The sequence below is a fragment of the Vitis vinifera genome, chromosome 14, assembly GCF_030704535.1.
Source record: "Vitis vinifera cultivar Pinot Noir 40024 chromosome 14, ASM3070453v1".
Taxonomy (NCBI): domain Eukaryota; kingdom Viridiplantae; phylum Streptophyta; class Magnoliopsida; order Vitales; family Vitaceae; genus Vitis; species Vitis vinifera.
In genome coordinates, this window is record NC_081818.1 from 4,605,397 (window position 1) to 4,623,362 (window position 17,966).

Sequence of the window (17,966 nt, forward strand, 5' to 3'; positions counted from 1 at the left end):
AACCCATATCCATTGGGATGCAAGAATAAAATTGGCATGAAATACATCATTGGCTTGCTGCCTAAAAATATAAGCTTAAAGGTCAATTGGCATGCATGATACACACTGATGAAACTCTCAATATTTGTAATCAAATCAGTGCATTCCAATGCTATCAATTGTTACTACAATTGGGTCAATTCATCATTCTTGAAAACAGATTGTACCCAGTATAGACTAAGGTGGTGTTTGTTTTTTTACTTAATTCTAAATAGAACATTAATGCTTAATAGTGTTAAATATTAGGTTGTTTGTTTTTGTAGTCTTTTATTTCTATTAAGTATTAAAAAGTAAAAAAATCAATATGTTATTTTTTCTATTTAGAAAAAGCTACATACTTTGGCTTTTTCTATTTAGTAAAAAGTTTATAATAAGTCATGAAAAAGTAGAAAAACAAACAACCTAAATTCTAAAACTAAATTGCTTTCAGCAAAAAGCTAAAAAAACAAACACCACCTAAGTAATCTAACCTTTTCCCTTTGGGGTATGTCAATCATCTGTGTTTCCTATAGACAGCATGTATATTGTCAACCTAGTTTCGGTATTGGAACTCTGGAGTGATGAATGGGAGACAACCCTTACTAGATGGTGGCATGGGAAGCAGATGTTTGAGCTATGTTGACTGCACCGGGTTTAATATCTCTGCTTCTCATGTAAGTCAGGAACTGCCCAGGTAGCTCTTCTAATAGAGCTTGGACTACGGAAGTTTGCCCACCTGCTTCAAGATTTAAGATAAGAAATTACTCTTTAAGGAAAACCACTTTCAAATTGATTTGCCAAGAAAAAGTACATCTTTCTTGTCTATGGGATATAAAAGGGAAATAAATATTTCAAATTTATAGACCCAGGATTCAAGAGAGAAGAAAATAGAATGGTATGTACAAAAACAAGTTATATGCAAACTGCTCAAACTCTGGACTTTCCGACCTATTCAAGGACGTCTATTAGCCTCTAACAGGATGATGTGAGATTGGAGTTTGAGCTGAAAACTCAAGTTTTTCAACACCTATGCTGGACAAGCTAATGAAAAATATGTACTCACCACGCACTTCCCTCATGGGAACAAACTGTACAATATCTCGAGTTGCTACACGTCCTGTAGAACTCTCTAACCGACAACCGTTATCAGCATCAAGGATCTGCCAAACAATAAGAATCAGAACACATTCAAACATTGTTGAGACATGAAACCCATAGTACCCATTAAAGCATTAAGTACTGAAATGCCACAAAAGCATAAATTAACTGAAGTATTGAATGCTAAAATATGAAAACAAGGGTACACCTCCATTTGTTTAAAATCTGCTCCTCCCACTCCAACTATCAGAATTGATAAGGGCAAATCAGATGCCCTGACCAAAGCATCTTTTGTTTCTTGGAGATCTGTAAGTACTCCATCCTAAAAAGATGATAAATGATTTGAGTCCCCAAAAAAAATAAGAAAAGAAAAAGGAAAAAAGAATACAAAGATAAATGCAACTTTGAAATTAGATTTTCTCTACAAAGAAGTAGAATAAAATAAAAATAAATGCAATTAGAAGTCATTCTTCTCTCTACCGTTATGATAAGCAAAACAAAATATTTGCAGCTGTTATAGGAGAGGGACTGGCCAGCGATTTCAGCTGCATTGTTGATCACTTGTCCAAATAAAGTCGGTCCTGCTAGAGCAACATGGTTCAGTGCACTTGCATAGGCAGCCATGATCCCTTGGACCCCTTCAACCTGTGAAATAATAGAAATTTAATAGTGTTCTAATGGCCTATTATGAGGTCCTCATAGATCAGAACATAGTCCAGGCAGGAGGCATCAATAGGCAATCCAGTGCAATGAGCACTATGCTACAACTACAGTGTAGCTCATCTAAAACAATATTTGGGATGCTACAATCATAACAACTACGAACAATTCAAACAAACATGTGTCTTTGCTTGATAGGTTACACTATTTCTCTCTCTTTTTCCCCTGCCCTGTTGGAACAAGCATCATTAGTAAATGCAATGAAGCACTAGCTAATTTTGAGCATATCAAGACAGCTCTTCCATAGACTAGTTAAACTCTCTCATTTCACCAAAGAATATAGAGGGTTATTTTTAATTGAAGAGCAAACATAACAAACCAAAGAGGCAAACTCCACAAAAAAAAAAAAAAAAAAAAAAAAAATTGTTTATTCTAGGGTTTTAAGTATTAGTTTTATGGGCAAATACAAGTAAAAATGTTTTGTCTACACATATGACATGACATGGAATTCAGTCCAAAACACAAAAATCAAAATCTAATTGCAAATAATCAGAACAATATAATCCATTTTAAAGGATCTTAGTTGTAGACATTTCAATTGATAGCCATTTTTTCTGTCTTTAATAATGAAGTCAAGTCTTCAATAGAACAGATTATTTTCATTGAGTTAAAAAAATTTACTAATACTAAAATCTAACAAAAGGAGTAAGGTGATGAATATGGAGTTAAATCCATTTCCTTGAATTAACAAGAATTTGCACTTTCACAACTTGGAAGAAAATCAAGGTTTTCATTATGATAAATTGCAGAGACAAATGTAATATATCTTCTTTATTGGTAGTTGTGTAGAAGACAAATTGGAAAAACCATGAGTCTTCTTACCTCAATGCCGCTTGCACTTCCATTCAAGTTAAAACAATGTGATACGGTACCATCATTTGTCCTTCCCCCAAATCCCCACGCAGGAAAGCGCCTATCAGAATCATAAAATTGTATGACCTCTCCGACCTCCATTATAGCCTGAAAGGAATTCAGTCAAGAAATTATATTACCCACTACATCAATAAAGATTGATTTATTTTGTGAGCTAACATTCAAGCTATTAGCATAAGCCTCTCACAAAATAAATCAATCTTCTACACCAAATTCCATGTTAGGTTAAACCCCTCCTCCCAAACATCCTTCTTTTGGCTTGCACATGGGATCTGTAAATAGGGGAAATACAGATGCTGCATGGTTTCAACTCACCACCTCATGATAACCAAGTTGATGCTATGTTAAGCTACCAAGTTGTCCCAAAAATTTAAGCTATTAGATAATGGTGGATCAACAATGTATACAAGGCTGGTGTTAGGCTAAAACCCTAACGAAGTTAAGTCAGTCATAAAATCTACCACACTCCTCAATCATATCCATAGGTTGGTATCAAAAAACCAAATAATCTTTTTCCATCAATAGATCTCCACCAGTAAACCACTGGATAGTGGGAACACAATTTAAATGAGCATCTTCAATTGAGCACTAATGGTAGATGGGAAGCCTTACCTGTTGGTAAGCATTGAACCTGCCAGAAGGATCAATGTAGTGCAAAGAATCTGGAGTTCGAGGATTTCCATTTGAAGCTGGACAAAATAAAATGGCCGCTCATGAAACAGAAAAATTATAAAAACGCAAAAAGATAGCAATCCTGCAAAGCTGAAGAGTATTTACCAGTAAAATCAACAGCAACCATAAAATTAAATTCAAATCCACTAGAAACATAATCAATAAAACTGTATAGCTGCTTCTCACAAAATTGATCAACAAATAGCTGGCCCTTCAAAACCTATACATTAATAGTTATAAGAGATGCAAGGGTTAAAAATCATCAACTAATGCAATATGTGGTTCCTTTTCCAAGTATCAAACAAATACCTTCTCATGACCATGCTGAGCAGAAGAGGGTAGGATGAAACTGGCACCAGTTTTTTGTTTATGAAGTTTTTCCAGGTCTGCCACTGATTTCTGAAGTTTACTGATAAAGGAATTTTCAAAGTTGACATATCTCAGGAAACAAAGGATGATGACATAAAATTTGGTAAACCAAAGGAAAAAAAACTGAAAGGATGATAATAAAAAACTAATAAGAGAAATAGATTCATTAATTACCCGATCAGTACATGATTCCCACTAGTATTGAAATCAAAGCACTCGATAACTAATGGGTTATCCTGCAAAGCAAATGAGAAACAGAAAGTTTAGTAACCTGTAGGCTGGGGTTGTCCCACCAAGACATCGAATTGGTTCCAAAAAATGTGGATTTGACACCCACTATCTTAGTAAAAAAATATGAAATAACCAAAGCACTCAATGGTTCCTTAAGTAATGTAGTAAACAATAACACAATTTTTGTGAACTGAAAGACACTGTACTCAGGTAGCTCACAAATTACTTGTATCTCTTTTCTTCCAGAGTAATCACAAATATCTACATTTAGTTTTACCATAGACCATCTAACTAGAATTGTAAGAAGGTGAAAAACTTGCCTTGCTAACATATTGCTGCATTGTTAGACATAAAGGCCTCCAGATTGGATTCAAGTTGTTATCAACCACTTCTGTCTTGCAAATTGGAACAGAACCTCCATTTTCAACAATCCTAGATATTCTTAAAAAAGGGTCCTAATAAAGAAAAAAAAAGATGTGAAAAATTTAAGACCCAAACACAAATCAATACACAAGTAACAAAATGCTCTAAGTCAGGGTTCTAAGTACATACACTTTTAGAGAACAAGTCCTTGTTGTCCAAGTGTGAACAACGGAATATAACCTCAATAGCATTCCTTGAAGCAACTGTTTCCTCTGCATGGACAGTGAGTTTCCCTAGGTTTTTCAAACCCTTGTTCCCATTTCTGTTATGAAGATCTAGGGTTAAGCTCTGGCCTTGTTTAGTCACTATCTGCCATGAGTTAAGCAAAACACATACAATGAAGTGTAAGTTCAATAATATCCACATATTTGTAATGAATAATGTCCCATAGACTTCCTAATACAGATGACTACATTTTTGCATGTCTTGCCATGTGTTACACAAGCACTACTGCACAAGCTTTAAAATCAGACAACACTACAACTGTATAAAGAAAACTGCTCTTTCTAGAGATGGACGGCTACTTTCAAAAGCCATTTTTATGCAGAAAATTGAAAACTTTCACTTGAAGCATCATAGAAACAGCCAAATAGCTTTTCTGCTACTCAAAAAACTTCACAGGAACATTGCATAATGTACTGGTTATGTAATTTCTAATCAACTTTATTGCTATTGTGAACACAGGAAACATGCAGGATTGTGCAGCATCATTAAGTTGTGACAAACCAAGGCAAGTTACCTCTGACAGAACACAACTGCCTTCTCCAAGGAATTCTTGATCATTCAACTTCAGCGTCTGCAAGGCCACAAAGTAATAAAGTTGAACTCTGAAATTCACCTTCTGAAAGACTTTGAAGTATAAATCTGAATGTAAAAGTTTAACCCTAAACTTATTTATGGAAAAGAAACAATGATTTCAATTTTGAAAATTGGTAACCATATATATATATATACAAACTGCCAAAAATTAAATAATTTGCTTAAAGCACATGAATAAAATCTCTTCCTTAAAATGTGCCAAAAATAAATAATTTACCTAAAGCACATGAATAAAATATCTTCCTTAAGATGTTCTTTGAAAAATTCTTCTACAAACTTATGATGTATGGCTACAAGCCTATGTTTCTCAGATGAAATATTAAATAAATTGGATTTCTTTTGAGAAGTGTATCATGAATTATCATTTGACTCTCGGAACTCACTATTTAAATTTTGTAATCAAAGGTCATAATTTAGGCTGAAAAAATAAAAATATAGAAGGGACAAAAAGCATTTTCCTTCGTGAAGGCAATTCACAAAATAAACATGGCCAATGCAAATTGTTCAAGAACATTACACCTAGGCACATTGCAAATAGAGAGGGAATAAAAATGTTGTCCTCATAAGGACTTGCATATTAAGGATGAATTTTCATGGTAAGATATTTAGATTGCACTACTTTCGTTTGCATTGGAATATGAAGAAATTAAAAACAGTATCAATTTCTGAAAATTTTGAGACCCACCAAATTAGCCTAGTTGATCAGGGCGAACACTAGGAAGTGTGGTCCCAGTAAGTGGCACATGGTCCTAGGTTCAAATCTTGCCACTGATGATACCCTGAATTTATCCAATACTAGTTATTATGAGGCAATCAACACCCGAGGTTTGGGTCCCCATGGAGAGTCCTAAAGGCTTGACCATGGAAGGTTCCTCAGTAATCCAAAAAAAAAAAAATACTGAAAATTTTGAGAAAACTTGACTTGTTGAGAATATTTGAGGTGAATATTAATCATATCATAGATCTAAAAAGATGAAGATCTGCTACATTTTCTTACAATGCTGAAACCATGAATAAACGAGGAAAGTGTAAAACCAAGTGAAATTTAAAAGAGCAGATCAACTTAAATGTCATGTGAGAAATTTGAATCATGAGCTACTAGCATTCTTTTTATTTCACCATTCCTAATGATAAATTTGTGGCTATCTAACTTCCAGGTTTGCACGCATATAACTAAAAGAAAATTGTTTTTTCATATGGCCCACCACCAATCAGATTAATCATCAAGATAAAGTGGGAGGCAGGCAACAAGCAAGTGCTTAGGTTTTTCACTGTTATTGAATGCTTAGCATTCTCAAATATTTGCATATATATTAAATTAAAACAGAAAATTGTTGTACTTTGATAAATCGATTGACATTTTAGAACGTGAAGAAAACCATTTTTCATCCTAAAAAAGAGTATGAAGTAGAGAGACCTAACCACCTTATCATTTATTTTTCATTAGAAACTCTAAAATCAATGTCCAGAACTCCCTTTTTCCCTAGTTGACCCAAAACGAACATCCAAAACATAGAAAACAGAAACATGTTGTATCAAGGAATTTGTAGTGATATGATCACCATGGTATATCTAAATGAATCCATTTATTTATGCAAATCTTAATCTCCACAAAATTTTGTTATTTGTCCATCAAATTATTGACAGGCAGATATTGAACAAATCCCATCAAAAGTACAGTTTATTGGAGTCAGATTAATATTATAGAGGAACTAAGAAGCAGATGTCAAATTACCTTCACAGGTAAATTGTAATATTTTGTATCAACATCATACACATGAAATCTGGAAACACAAATGAGCAAACACATGATTGAACCGATTACGCTAAAGAGAGGTCTAGTAATGAACAGAATAAATCTACATAATGCAGAAATGTACACAGATATATAGCATGCTTACATCAATGGCTGAACAATCTCAAAATGATAGGCAACAGTAATTTTTTCAATCCAAGCTGGATCTAAGCTGTTCATTATTACTTCTGTGCGCCCAAGTTCCTCAAGTGTTCCATCTCTTTTCTTAGTATATGCTACCACCATAGGATCACTCTGCAATACAAGGGGGAAAAGGAACTTTTTCAGTTTAAACCATAACATGACAAGCCTCAGCACCATATACCAGAACATATCATAGAAATATTTACCATACAGAGGCTACTAAAATTAAAAGCAATGCCAGCACTTTGATAGAACAAGTCCAGGTATCACAGATCAACTCTACATAATATGCAAGGGGCATGCCACTACAACAGTAAAAAATTTTGACACATGAAATAAGTGAAAGATAATGTAGGCATGTAAATACCTTATGAAGAGCAGTAGGTTTTGAGTCTTTGACTTGTTTCTTTAGACCACTGCTGCTACTTAGTTGGTTATATTGTCATACAAATGCCTAACACTCATATTACAGCTTTATGCTGAGATACAAAATATCAAAAATTGTGTATGCAAGAACACTTACATGGTGGGATAAATTAAATTTTAAGGTAGATGGTATGTGGTTCAGCATGTTATGTACATACACATCACCCATGATCCTTCCAATCTTAGGATTAGTTCCCATGAATGGTGGGATTCATAATTCATGGTAAAAACTTTATTATATAGTGCAAGTACCAAATAGGAAATAAATTAATCAGAGTCTAGGGGATATTTTGATCGAGATTGTAGGGTTGTCAAATTCTAGCCCTAACAATGAGGCCATTTTCAGAGGGAGTGGCAGGAGAACGGGAAGTCCCTCTTCTGTAATGAATGTTATGATATTGCTCTTGATAACAATTCATCACAGTCAAGTAATAATGCAAATAGGACTATAGAACAAATCATAAAGTGTTTCGTTAGTTCCTGATGAAAATTCATCTTATATTTGCTTAAATACAGATTTTCTGAATGGATTTTCAGCCAGAAAAGCTTGCTTTTTGAAATAATGCTTTTTGTTTATTGGAATTTTATTTACTTTGAAAAGGAAATTTTTATAGAGACCACTTCTCTTCCTATAGATTTCCTCCTCATGCAGTATATACTATGCATAATGTGTTATAAATCACATGCACTCCAGCACTAATGAAGCCCGGATTTTTCCCCACCATCACCTACAGCTACATGTTTTGGTTGCATTCTTTTCTAGGTTTCCCTGTAGCAAGATTTCTTGTTCTTTTATTCTACATAATTACTCTCTTAGTATTTTTAATAAGTTTTCACTCACAATAGGACACCCAGGTAAGAATTCCATATCCACTTGGACAAATGAACAGCAAGAAGCAAAAAATAGTAGCCGAAGTCTTTCAAAGCATTCAAGAATAAAGAGGAAAAAGAAAAATCAAACTACCACAAACAAACTGACATTTAATACAACAAAAGAAGGTAGGCCCAATAAGACAGCAAAGGAATATTGCACTATGAAAACACGTGTGAAAATACATGCCTTAGAGATGATGTCACGATCACGTAAATTGGAACCAGAAAAAGATAGCTGCAGAAATCAATGAAAAGATATTAGTACAATTTGAGGAACAAAATCAAACAGACAGACAATAAAGAGGAATCGACACACTCTGAACAACAGACCCATCCATGTTTCTAGAATCACTACTGCCTATGATTAAAGTTAAATGTTGAATCTTCCATTTCCAGGTGGTCTTCTTACTCTTGGAGGTAGGTACATTTCTAACCTTTATTTTGAAAAGAGCTGGATCCAAGGTCTGCAAAATATATCTCCCTTGGGGATCATAGAATGCTAAGATCACCTGCCCATTCTAAAAGGGCATTTCAGATATTGAATTATACTGAGCATGAAGGGGAAAACCTCTCTTCTTTAAAATATTACGTTGCAACATCTTGTTTTTAGTGTTCAACCTGACTTTCACATCATTAACACTGAATATTTGAGAAAATGGTCAACCTCATATTCAGACACTCAGGGACCATCAGAGCAGGTGATAAATGGATGATCAGTATGGAAATGCAATTTTCTGGCCAGTTTTTCCCTGATTTGAAAGTGCTTAAAGTGAACAAAACCTAGTACAACTTCAGACAAAGCCCGCAGAATATAACAGATAAGTATCTAGTGGTCCAGGATATGAACAGAAGCCACAAAAAAAATACACTTTTTCACCTATGATTCCTTAGATAAGTCAAACATCAAGTCATTATCACATTTGCACACATTTAGATGAAAATAAAAAGTTTGGAATCAATGATTTTGTCGATGCTCAAAAGTCAAATACACATCTAAAATTTATCAGTTTATATTCACCATTCTTTTAGTATTTTTAAATCTAATAATATTACCATACCCTATAGAGAATGTATGCTTCTGCATCAGCAATCCCAAATACAACTCAAAAATTGCCCTGCAGACCTCATACACTTCAATTATCAAGCTCCACTCATGGACATCAAAACAGTGGGATACAAATGTTACCATCCAGGAAGCATTAAAAAGAAACCTCACTCTCCAGTATACAACAAAAAAAAAACATAATTTTCATAATTCTTCGTGAAATTGATCTCAGAAAATTATGGATTATTTCATGAGAGATATTCTTCACAGAATATTTTAAAAGCTCTGTTTTCACTTGAGAAAACATTTGCAATTACTATTATAAAAATAACGATGAAGATTTTTTTGGCCAATTCCTAATGATAATAGTAATAACAATTTCCAGGGCAAATCGGTTGATCGTGTCCTCGTATTGAATTTGCAATCCATTTTGGTTGCCATTGCCAAGAAATAGGAATAGAAAATTTCAATTGACAACGATTTCCTTACTCCACTTTCTCAGCAACCAAACACAACATTAGGGATTCGTATATGTAATGAAAAGAAAAGTTTTAAAAATAATACGAGGAAAAGAAAAGAAGCAAAGATAATGCACAGCGAAAATTTGCAAAATGGAATAAAACAACCCAGAAAATAGAATAAAATCACAAAAGTTAGTGTTCGACCCAATGTGTGGCTGAAAAAAAAAAACATTCAAAATCGAAAAGAAAATGAGAAATAGCGTTTGGTTAGAGGAAAAAAACAACAAAGTGTACGGGCGGCACCACCTCGAGCTGCGTGAATAGTGGTTGAATGCCTCGAGCTCGAAAGAAGTGGTCAACAGCGTCGTTGAGGGCAGCGTCGCTGGTGGGCGTGGGAGGCAGACTGGGCCCCGTCAGGCCCACTCCTACAGCCTGTTTCCCTCCTCTCACATCTGAAAAACACCCTCCCATCTTTCTCTCTAAAACAACCCTGGGATTTCTTTTCTCTCTAGAATTTCAACTCCTTTGATTACTCTTATACGTGTAACAGAAGGCAAAGACAGTTCATTCGCATGCATAAGTGATATTTGCATGTATATATATATATATATATATAAAGCCCAATTCCTTTTTCTCTGGTTCTCCATAATGTTCAAGAAGAATCATGCGGGGATGAGAGGAAACTTTCAGGAATCAGTATGAGGAAAATTCAATTTTCTTTGTTCTTCTTGGTTTTTGTAAGGAATAAAAGAGAAGGCTCTGTTAGACTTGGGGTTCAAGAATTCTATGGTCAGCTAGGCTCAGCCGACACGTTGGCGGCTTTGCCACTTCTTTTCGCTGCCTGCTTCCATTTTATAAAAATATCGTATTTCCAATATACGATTTATAAAATTACTTTTTAAAAAAATATATACACTAAAATCACATCTTTAAGAGATAATTTCTTGAAATAATAAGGGAAAGATCTTGAAGAGACGATTTTTAAAAATAATTAAAAAAAAAAAAGTGAGAAATCTTCTCTTCCAATTTTAGAAATTATTTCTTGAAAAGATAATTTTCTTTTTTACACAATTTTTTTTAAAATGATATTGTATACCCCGTTGGCGAGAGGGGGCCCAAGGAGAAAAAAAAAAAAGGGAGAATTATCCAAAAGGGTAGGCTAGGTAAAACAATTATTTGAAAGAGTGGTATCTTTTAATAATTATTGGGGAGGACTTTAGTAAGCTTAATATACCAAAACTGTCATTTAACTAAAACTTTTAAAATTCAAAGCATTTAAAGCACTTCATTTGATTTGTCAATACATTTATGGTATATGGGTCCCACATTTATTGTAATTATTGATATTTAAATTTTAAATCAAAATTTTGGGTTTAACCCTTACAATTATATATAATTTGTTATTTAAATTTACTATTTAAAAAAAATACTTTTAAAAAATATTTTCAAAATAGCATTTATTGTTTTTTTACCTTTTTTTATTTTTATTCTAATTTTTAATTTTATGAAGAAAAAAATAAGTTTTATAATTATATAATAAAAATGATGATTTTTTCATATATATATATATATATATTATAATTTTAAATTGATAAATTATGTTTTTGTATTAAATTTAAGGAAGATAAAATTTTTAATTTTTCATTCAGATTCTCTAAAAATAATAAGAAAATGATAGAAAATGTTTAATCATTTTTTATTTTTATAATAAAATAATTTTAAAAAAATTATATAATTTTTTTTCCTTTGCAAAGTGTTTTTTTTTTTTTTTAAATTTTCATATAAATTTTTTTTCTCAATGCATCGAGTGGATAATGTTAATATATTTGATATGTTGAATATTAATAAGGTACAAAAGGTGATCCTTATTACTTTTATTATACAATACAAGCACAACAAAAATATATTATAATTACAATATAAATACATTTACATTACAATACATTACAATAAAACCTAAATAAGAAATTTATGAATTTTTTTTATAAAAATGGTAATTTTGTATGATCATACCATATTTCACAATATCCCTATATCATAAATAATTTCTGAAATAAAATGAAATACTAATTTGAATTCACGTAGTTTATATATATATATATACAAAAATTATTAAATAATTTCAAAACACTAAATAAATGTTGTTAATATATTAATACGATGTGTTAATACCAATAGGATATGAATAAACATTTTTAAAATTATTATTTTTTATAATGAAATATAGGTACGATATAAATGCATTATACTTACCATATAAATACACTATCATTACAATATATTATAACATAATTTAATTTATTTTTATTTAATTTTTTCACGAATTATTTATTATATTATGATAACAAAGTTTTTTAATTGTATGTTTTATATATAAAACCATATAATAACTTTAGGATATGGTTTTTATTTATGAGATATTAAAAATTATTTTTTTTTACAAGATTCTTTAAAAAATCTCAATTTAAAAAAAAATAACAAATTTTTAAATAGTTAATTGTTCAAAAGTGATAACAATTTTTTCAATTTGAAAAATGTACCGTTGATTGCCTATCAATATGTACTTATCATCATGTATGGGTCCCACATCATTTATCAACTTGTACTTATCATCATGTATGGGTCCCACATCATTGATAATCTCAATTTATTTATAAATAATATAAAAAACATATTAAAGGATAAAATTATCATGAATAAACCTTTATAGTCTTTAGTTTTTCTAACCCACCCGGGTAATTCTCCCAAAAAAAATGGTTTTTTTAGGGGAGTGGAGTGGGTGAGATGGGATATTGAGAAGGACGGAGTAGAGGGGGGCTGGTTTTTTCTTTGGGGTTAAAAAAGGAAAGAGCGGAGGAAAAATGGGCATATATTTTCAGAGAAGAGGGAGCTGGGGAGAAGAAGAAAACGGGGGCAGCACATGCATTGAAGGGAGAAATGGGCAGCAGCGGGTGAAAGGAAAAAAAAAACTGGCAGTGGGGAAGTGAGAAGGGGGAAGCAAAAAAAAAAAAAAAAAACAAAGGAAGAGGGGGAACACTATTTTTGAGGGCGTTTTGAGGCTGCCGTTAGGGATCTATGCAAGGAGTTTTTTAGAGGGAATGGTGTCATTTTTTTAAATCACCGGGCTGCTGATTTTCTTTTCATCACCGGACTGCCATTCTTTTTCATCACCGGACTGTCATTCTTTTTCATCACCGGGCTGCTGATTTTTCTTCATCACCGGGCTGCTCATCCATCATAGCATCAACCCCACATCACAACTGGTTCTTTTTCCACTCATCCTTCGTCACACCAGCTGCACATCCCCTCCTCCGCCACCTTCACAGCCATTAGGTAAGTCAGCTATTTTCTTTTTACATATATATACGTGGAGTTTCAGCATCAGTGAAGGTTTGGACCATTTTTTCAAGTAAAATTATTATTATAATAGGGTAATTATATTGGAGAATTATGTTTTGGGGGTAGATGGCCCCAAATTAACAAAAGGTCTATGTAACTCTTCAAATTGAGCCCAAGACCCAATGAAAGTATGGAAATTGAGTTAAAGGATATCATCCTTCGATATTTCCAAAAATGTCCTTTGTTGATTTTGAGAAAAAAAATTAATATTTTTGAAAAATACTTTTATTTAATTTAATATTTTTTATTTAATTTAATATTTTTTAAATACTTTTATTTAATTTAATATTTTTTAAAAATAAATTTATTTAATTTAATATTTAAAAAAAATATTTAATTTAATATATTTTTTAAATACTTTAATTTAATTTAATATTTTTGAAAAAAAAATTTAATTTAATATTTTTGAAAAAAAAAATTATTTAATTTAATATCTTTGAAAACTACTTTTATTTAATTTAGTATTTTTGAAGAAAAAAATTATTGAAAAAAAATTATTTAACTTAATTTTATAAAATATTTTATATGTGTTCTTAAATGGTATATTTGTCCGTTACTATTTCATATCCTTCAACTCAATTTGAAGAGTTATATGAACCTTTTGTTAATTTGGGGTCCATCTACCCCCAAAAGATAATTATCCCTAATTATATACCAACTCCAACATTTTTTTTTTTGTCTCATGAGAAATATATATAATAATAATAATAATATAGTTTGATATTTATTTAGTTTAGTTATGATTCATTTAATTATTAGTTGTTCATTTATTTATTTATTATTAAATTAATGCTTTGAAACTTATCTATTTATTTACTTATTAGTGAGATTGAACCTATGGTTAAAAATTCAATTTAAAATAAAAAAGAAAAAAATAATAAAAATAATCTGATGAAGGTTCTGTTGAGTTGTGGGACATGTCCAGTAATTTCATTGTTACTAAGGATGACGTGGGGAAGAACAAAAGCCCATGAGCATTCTTCAAAAATTTCTCACTTGCAAAGTTTTTTTATAAACCCTCTTTGACTTTTAATAATTTTCCAATTTTCTCATTTTTATTTATTTAATCACTATTATTTTCATTATTATTATTATTATTTCATTCATTTATTTATTTTAAAATTTCATCCTTTAAATAATTCTTCAAAATTCTGTCTTCTAAATTTAATTCCAATTTTTGAAATTTCAATTTTCATATCAATTTATTTAATCATTATCACTTTATTCATTATCTATTTGCTTATTTTTTAAAGTTTAATTTTTAAATAACTCTTCAAAATTTCGTTTTCTAAATTGAAATTCCAATTTTCACTTTAATTTATTTAATCATTATTTTATTCATTTATTTATTTACTTACTTTTAAAAAATTCAACCTTTAAATAACTTCCAAAATTTTCATTCTTAAATTCAATTTCCAAGACTCCAATTTCTTTCAAAAATTAATTTTTAAAACTCCATTTCTTAATTTTTTTTTTTTTAAATTCCAAACTCATAAATAACTTTTAAAATCCCAATTTCTTTCAAATTTAATTTCCAAAACTCAAAATTTTAAATTTAATTGTCACAATTTCAATTCTCACATAATTTTTTAAAATTCCAATTTATTTCAAATTTAATTTTCGAAACTCCAATTCTTAAATTTAATTTTCAAAATTCTAATTCTCATAATTTTCAATTTTCAAATTTATTTCAAATTTAATTTCTAAAACTCAAATCTTAAATTTAATTTTCACAATTTTTTACTTCTCAAATAATTTTAAGATTTTCAATTTCTTTCAAATTTAATTTCCAAAATTTCAATTCTTAAATTTAATTCCCAAGACTCCAATTTTCAAATAAATTTCAAAAATCTAGTTTTCTCTCTAACTGTTTTTAATTCCATTCGGGTTTCAAATAATCTTTTGTTCCTCTTGACTTTACATAAGCATGAATGCAATTTTCATAATTTCAGAATAATGGAATTTGTGAGATTAATTTGTGCAAGATGGATCGGGCTTTGGTGGGGGCCCCACATACGTGATTGCTATATGTGATTGATTTACACTATTCAATGATACACGATTATTCTGTGTTTAATTGCTAACACTTGCTTCCCTTGAAATAAACCGGTTCATCACTCAGGTGCATAATTTGTTTATCTTGTTCATTAAGTTATTTTGTTTTGAGTGATATTCATTTGGTATCCATGCTCGATTAATCAATTGTCATGATTGTTTCATTTTATTAGTAGAGGCCCGTTTTAGGGGCTTTAAAGGGTGTTATGATCTTTACCGTACCTTCCCGATAAGTAATTTGACCCCCGAACTCAATCCTGTTTTTTGCAGACCGCCTTTTTCAAAATAAGGAGTCACACTTAGAGTTTTTCTTTCTTATTTTGTTTACCTTTTAAAAATAAAACAAAAATAAGTGGCGACTTCAAGTCAATTTTTTTTTACCAATTAAATCATTTTTCAAAATAAAAATCGAGTTCGTCATCGAGTGGGAAGTGCATGAACCGAAATACGGGGTCCACATATATAAATTGTATTTTAAAGAGATAATTTAAATAAATAAATAAATAAATATTTTCCTATTTGACAAAAACTACAATAGATTTAGAATTATTTTTTCTATTACGATAGTTTAATAATTTTTTTTAAAACTACCGTACTCTTGTCAAAAATCTTGAATCTTTGACCAATAATCCTTGGTAACCTTTTAGCATTATTTGAACATTTGCATGCATAGGAAGGACATAAGAGATATGAGAATTTTCTAATTTTTAAAAAAATACAAAACATAAAGAATATTTAAATAAATTTTAAAAATTTTGAAAAGTAAAGCTTAAACTAATAAATAAGCTTTTTTAATATAAAAATTATTATTATTCTTAATTTTTATTTGAAAATATATGCAAACCAGACCTAAAGTCATATTAATTTCCAAGTCTTCTGCTAAGTCTTTTAATTTCATTTCCACAGTTTCTTCGTCTTCTTGATCGTCACCATGAAATGATGCAAGAAGAATCTGACAAAGAACTTGTTTGACGGGGTAGAAAATTAACGAAGATTCAGAAGAAAATTGCACTGCTGATGTCAAGAAGCTTATATCATACTACAAACATCACGGACCTGGACTATTTTATGGTCTCCACGTTAGTCTCTTTGCCGTTATTCAAAATATTTTATCGTTTATATAATTAATATATAAGAGCATGCCGTTGGTAACATCCATAACTAATTTTTAAGAATTGTTTACGTTGTTTGAATGTCCTAACAATATTCTACCTAAACATTTTTATGGTCTCCGTCAACTTTGGATCACCAACCAACCTACCTTCCCGCGCTTTGGATTCTAATTCTTGTTTCCATCTGTTTATTAGCAAATGAAAGATAAAATATAGAATCAAATAGCCTAAGACGTCTTTGGGATGATGAAATGGCGGGAAATAAAAATGAACATTTATTTTCATTCATACATTATTTTTAATAAAAATAAATTTGATGATTCTAATTTTTGGAATGTAAGGTGAGAATAATTATTTGTTTTTATTTTAATATTTTATAATAATTAGAGCGTAATATCGTGACACATGATCTAAATAATTTTATTTATTTATTTTAAAATAATATCTTTTAAAGGTTTTTATTATTATTATAAAATAATAAGATTAAGGTAGTATTTGTTTTTTTAACTTAATTTTAAATAGAACTTAAAACTAAATAATGTTTATAGTACTAAATATTAAGTTATTTGAATTTTTTAATATCTTATTTTCATTAAATATTAAAAATAAAAACCAATATGTTACTATTAGCCTATTTGGTTTTTTCTATTGAGTAAAAAAATTTGAAAAATAAGTAATAAGTTAACAAAAAGGGGAAAAAAATTAAACAATTTGAAATCCAAAAGCAAATTGGTTTTAGTGTAAAGTCAAAAAAAAAACAAATGCTTTATTTTTTGCATTAAAAAAAAGGCAAATACTTTGAGTTTTAAGAATAAGTAATAAGTGAAACAAAAAGGTGGTGTTTATTATTATTTTTTACTTAATTCTAAATAAAACTTTAATACTTAATAGTATTAAATATTAAGTTATTGTTTTTTCTATTAAACATTAATTAAAAGTAAAAAAAAAGTAACATACTACCTTTTTTATTAGCAAAAACCATAATAAGTCATGAAAAAAACAATTAAAAATGTGAAAGTAAGTTATTTTTAACAAAAAACTAAAAAAACAAACACCCTCATTTAAAAACAAATTACTTGAAAATAATTTCCTTTTAGGAATAAGTTAAAAAAAACAAACATTAAACTTTGAAATAATGCATCAACAAGTAGAGTAATAATGGTGTCCATCATGAATGTGATAATTATTGGTGTCCATCGTGAATGTGATAATTATTGGGAAGGGTTATTTATATTAAGAATTTTTAGTGGACAATTTTACCTTTAAATCTACTTTTTTTTCTATTATCTATAAATAATTTTAACATTCCCAATAATGTGGGCCACACATGATGATAAGTAAAGTGATCAATGGTGTGATCTCATGTCACAAAAAATTGTTTCACTTTTGAATAATAAGCAATAGAATAAAGTTTTTTTTTTTTTTTATAAAAG

At 30.2% G+C, this 17,966-nt stretch overlaps 1 protein-coding gene across 2 annotated transcripts; it reads right to left on the minus strand.

The window, feature by feature from the left end:
- Positions 1–99: 99 nt before the first annotated feature.
- On the minus strand, positions 100–10,800 carry LOC100250282 (protein BONZAI 3). 2 transcript variants are annotated; one of them, XM_010661710.3, is made up of 17 exons: positions 10,274–10,800; positions 8,649–8,696; positions 7,125–7,273; positions 6,959–7,007; positions 5,144–5,200; positions 4,534–4,713; positions 4,302–4,436; positions 3,925–3,986; positions 3,691–3,790; positions 3,487–3,601; positions 3,322–3,398; positions 2,659–2,796; positions 1,597–1,761; positions 1,325–1,438; positions 1,082–1,178; positions 496–757; positions 100–216 (listed from the first exon to the last, which is right to left on the minus strand). In XM_010661710.3, exons 1-16 carry the CDS (start codon positions 10,436–10,438, stop codon positions 621–623), a joined length of 1,788 nt encoding a protein of 595 aa, XP_010660012.1. In that variant the 5' UTR covers positions 10,439–10,800; the 3' UTR covers positions 100–216; positions 496–620. The 2 variants fall into 2 exon arrangements, with proteins under 2 accessions (XP_010660012.1, XP_002265395.2); XM_002265359.5 differs by having other exon boundaries at positions 496–754; positions 10,274–10,799.
- Positions 10,801–17,966: the final 7,166 nt, after the last annotated feature.

Bases quoted from the DNA above. Each gene is read 5' to 3' on its own strand.
- LOC100250282 (XM_010661710.3), bottom strand. From the start codon at position 10,438: ATGGGAGGGTGTTTTTCAGATGTGAGAGGAGGGAAACAGGCTGTAGGA. The intron at 4,714-5,143 runs GTAACTTGCCTT...AACTCATGGCAG, and splicing joins GCAGTTGTGTTCTGTCAGAG to ATAGTGACTAAACAAGGCCA. The intron at 758-1,081 runs GTGAGTACATAT...TAAATCTTGAAG, and splicing joins TCCCATGAGGGAAGTGCGTG to CAGGTGGGCAAACTTCCGTA.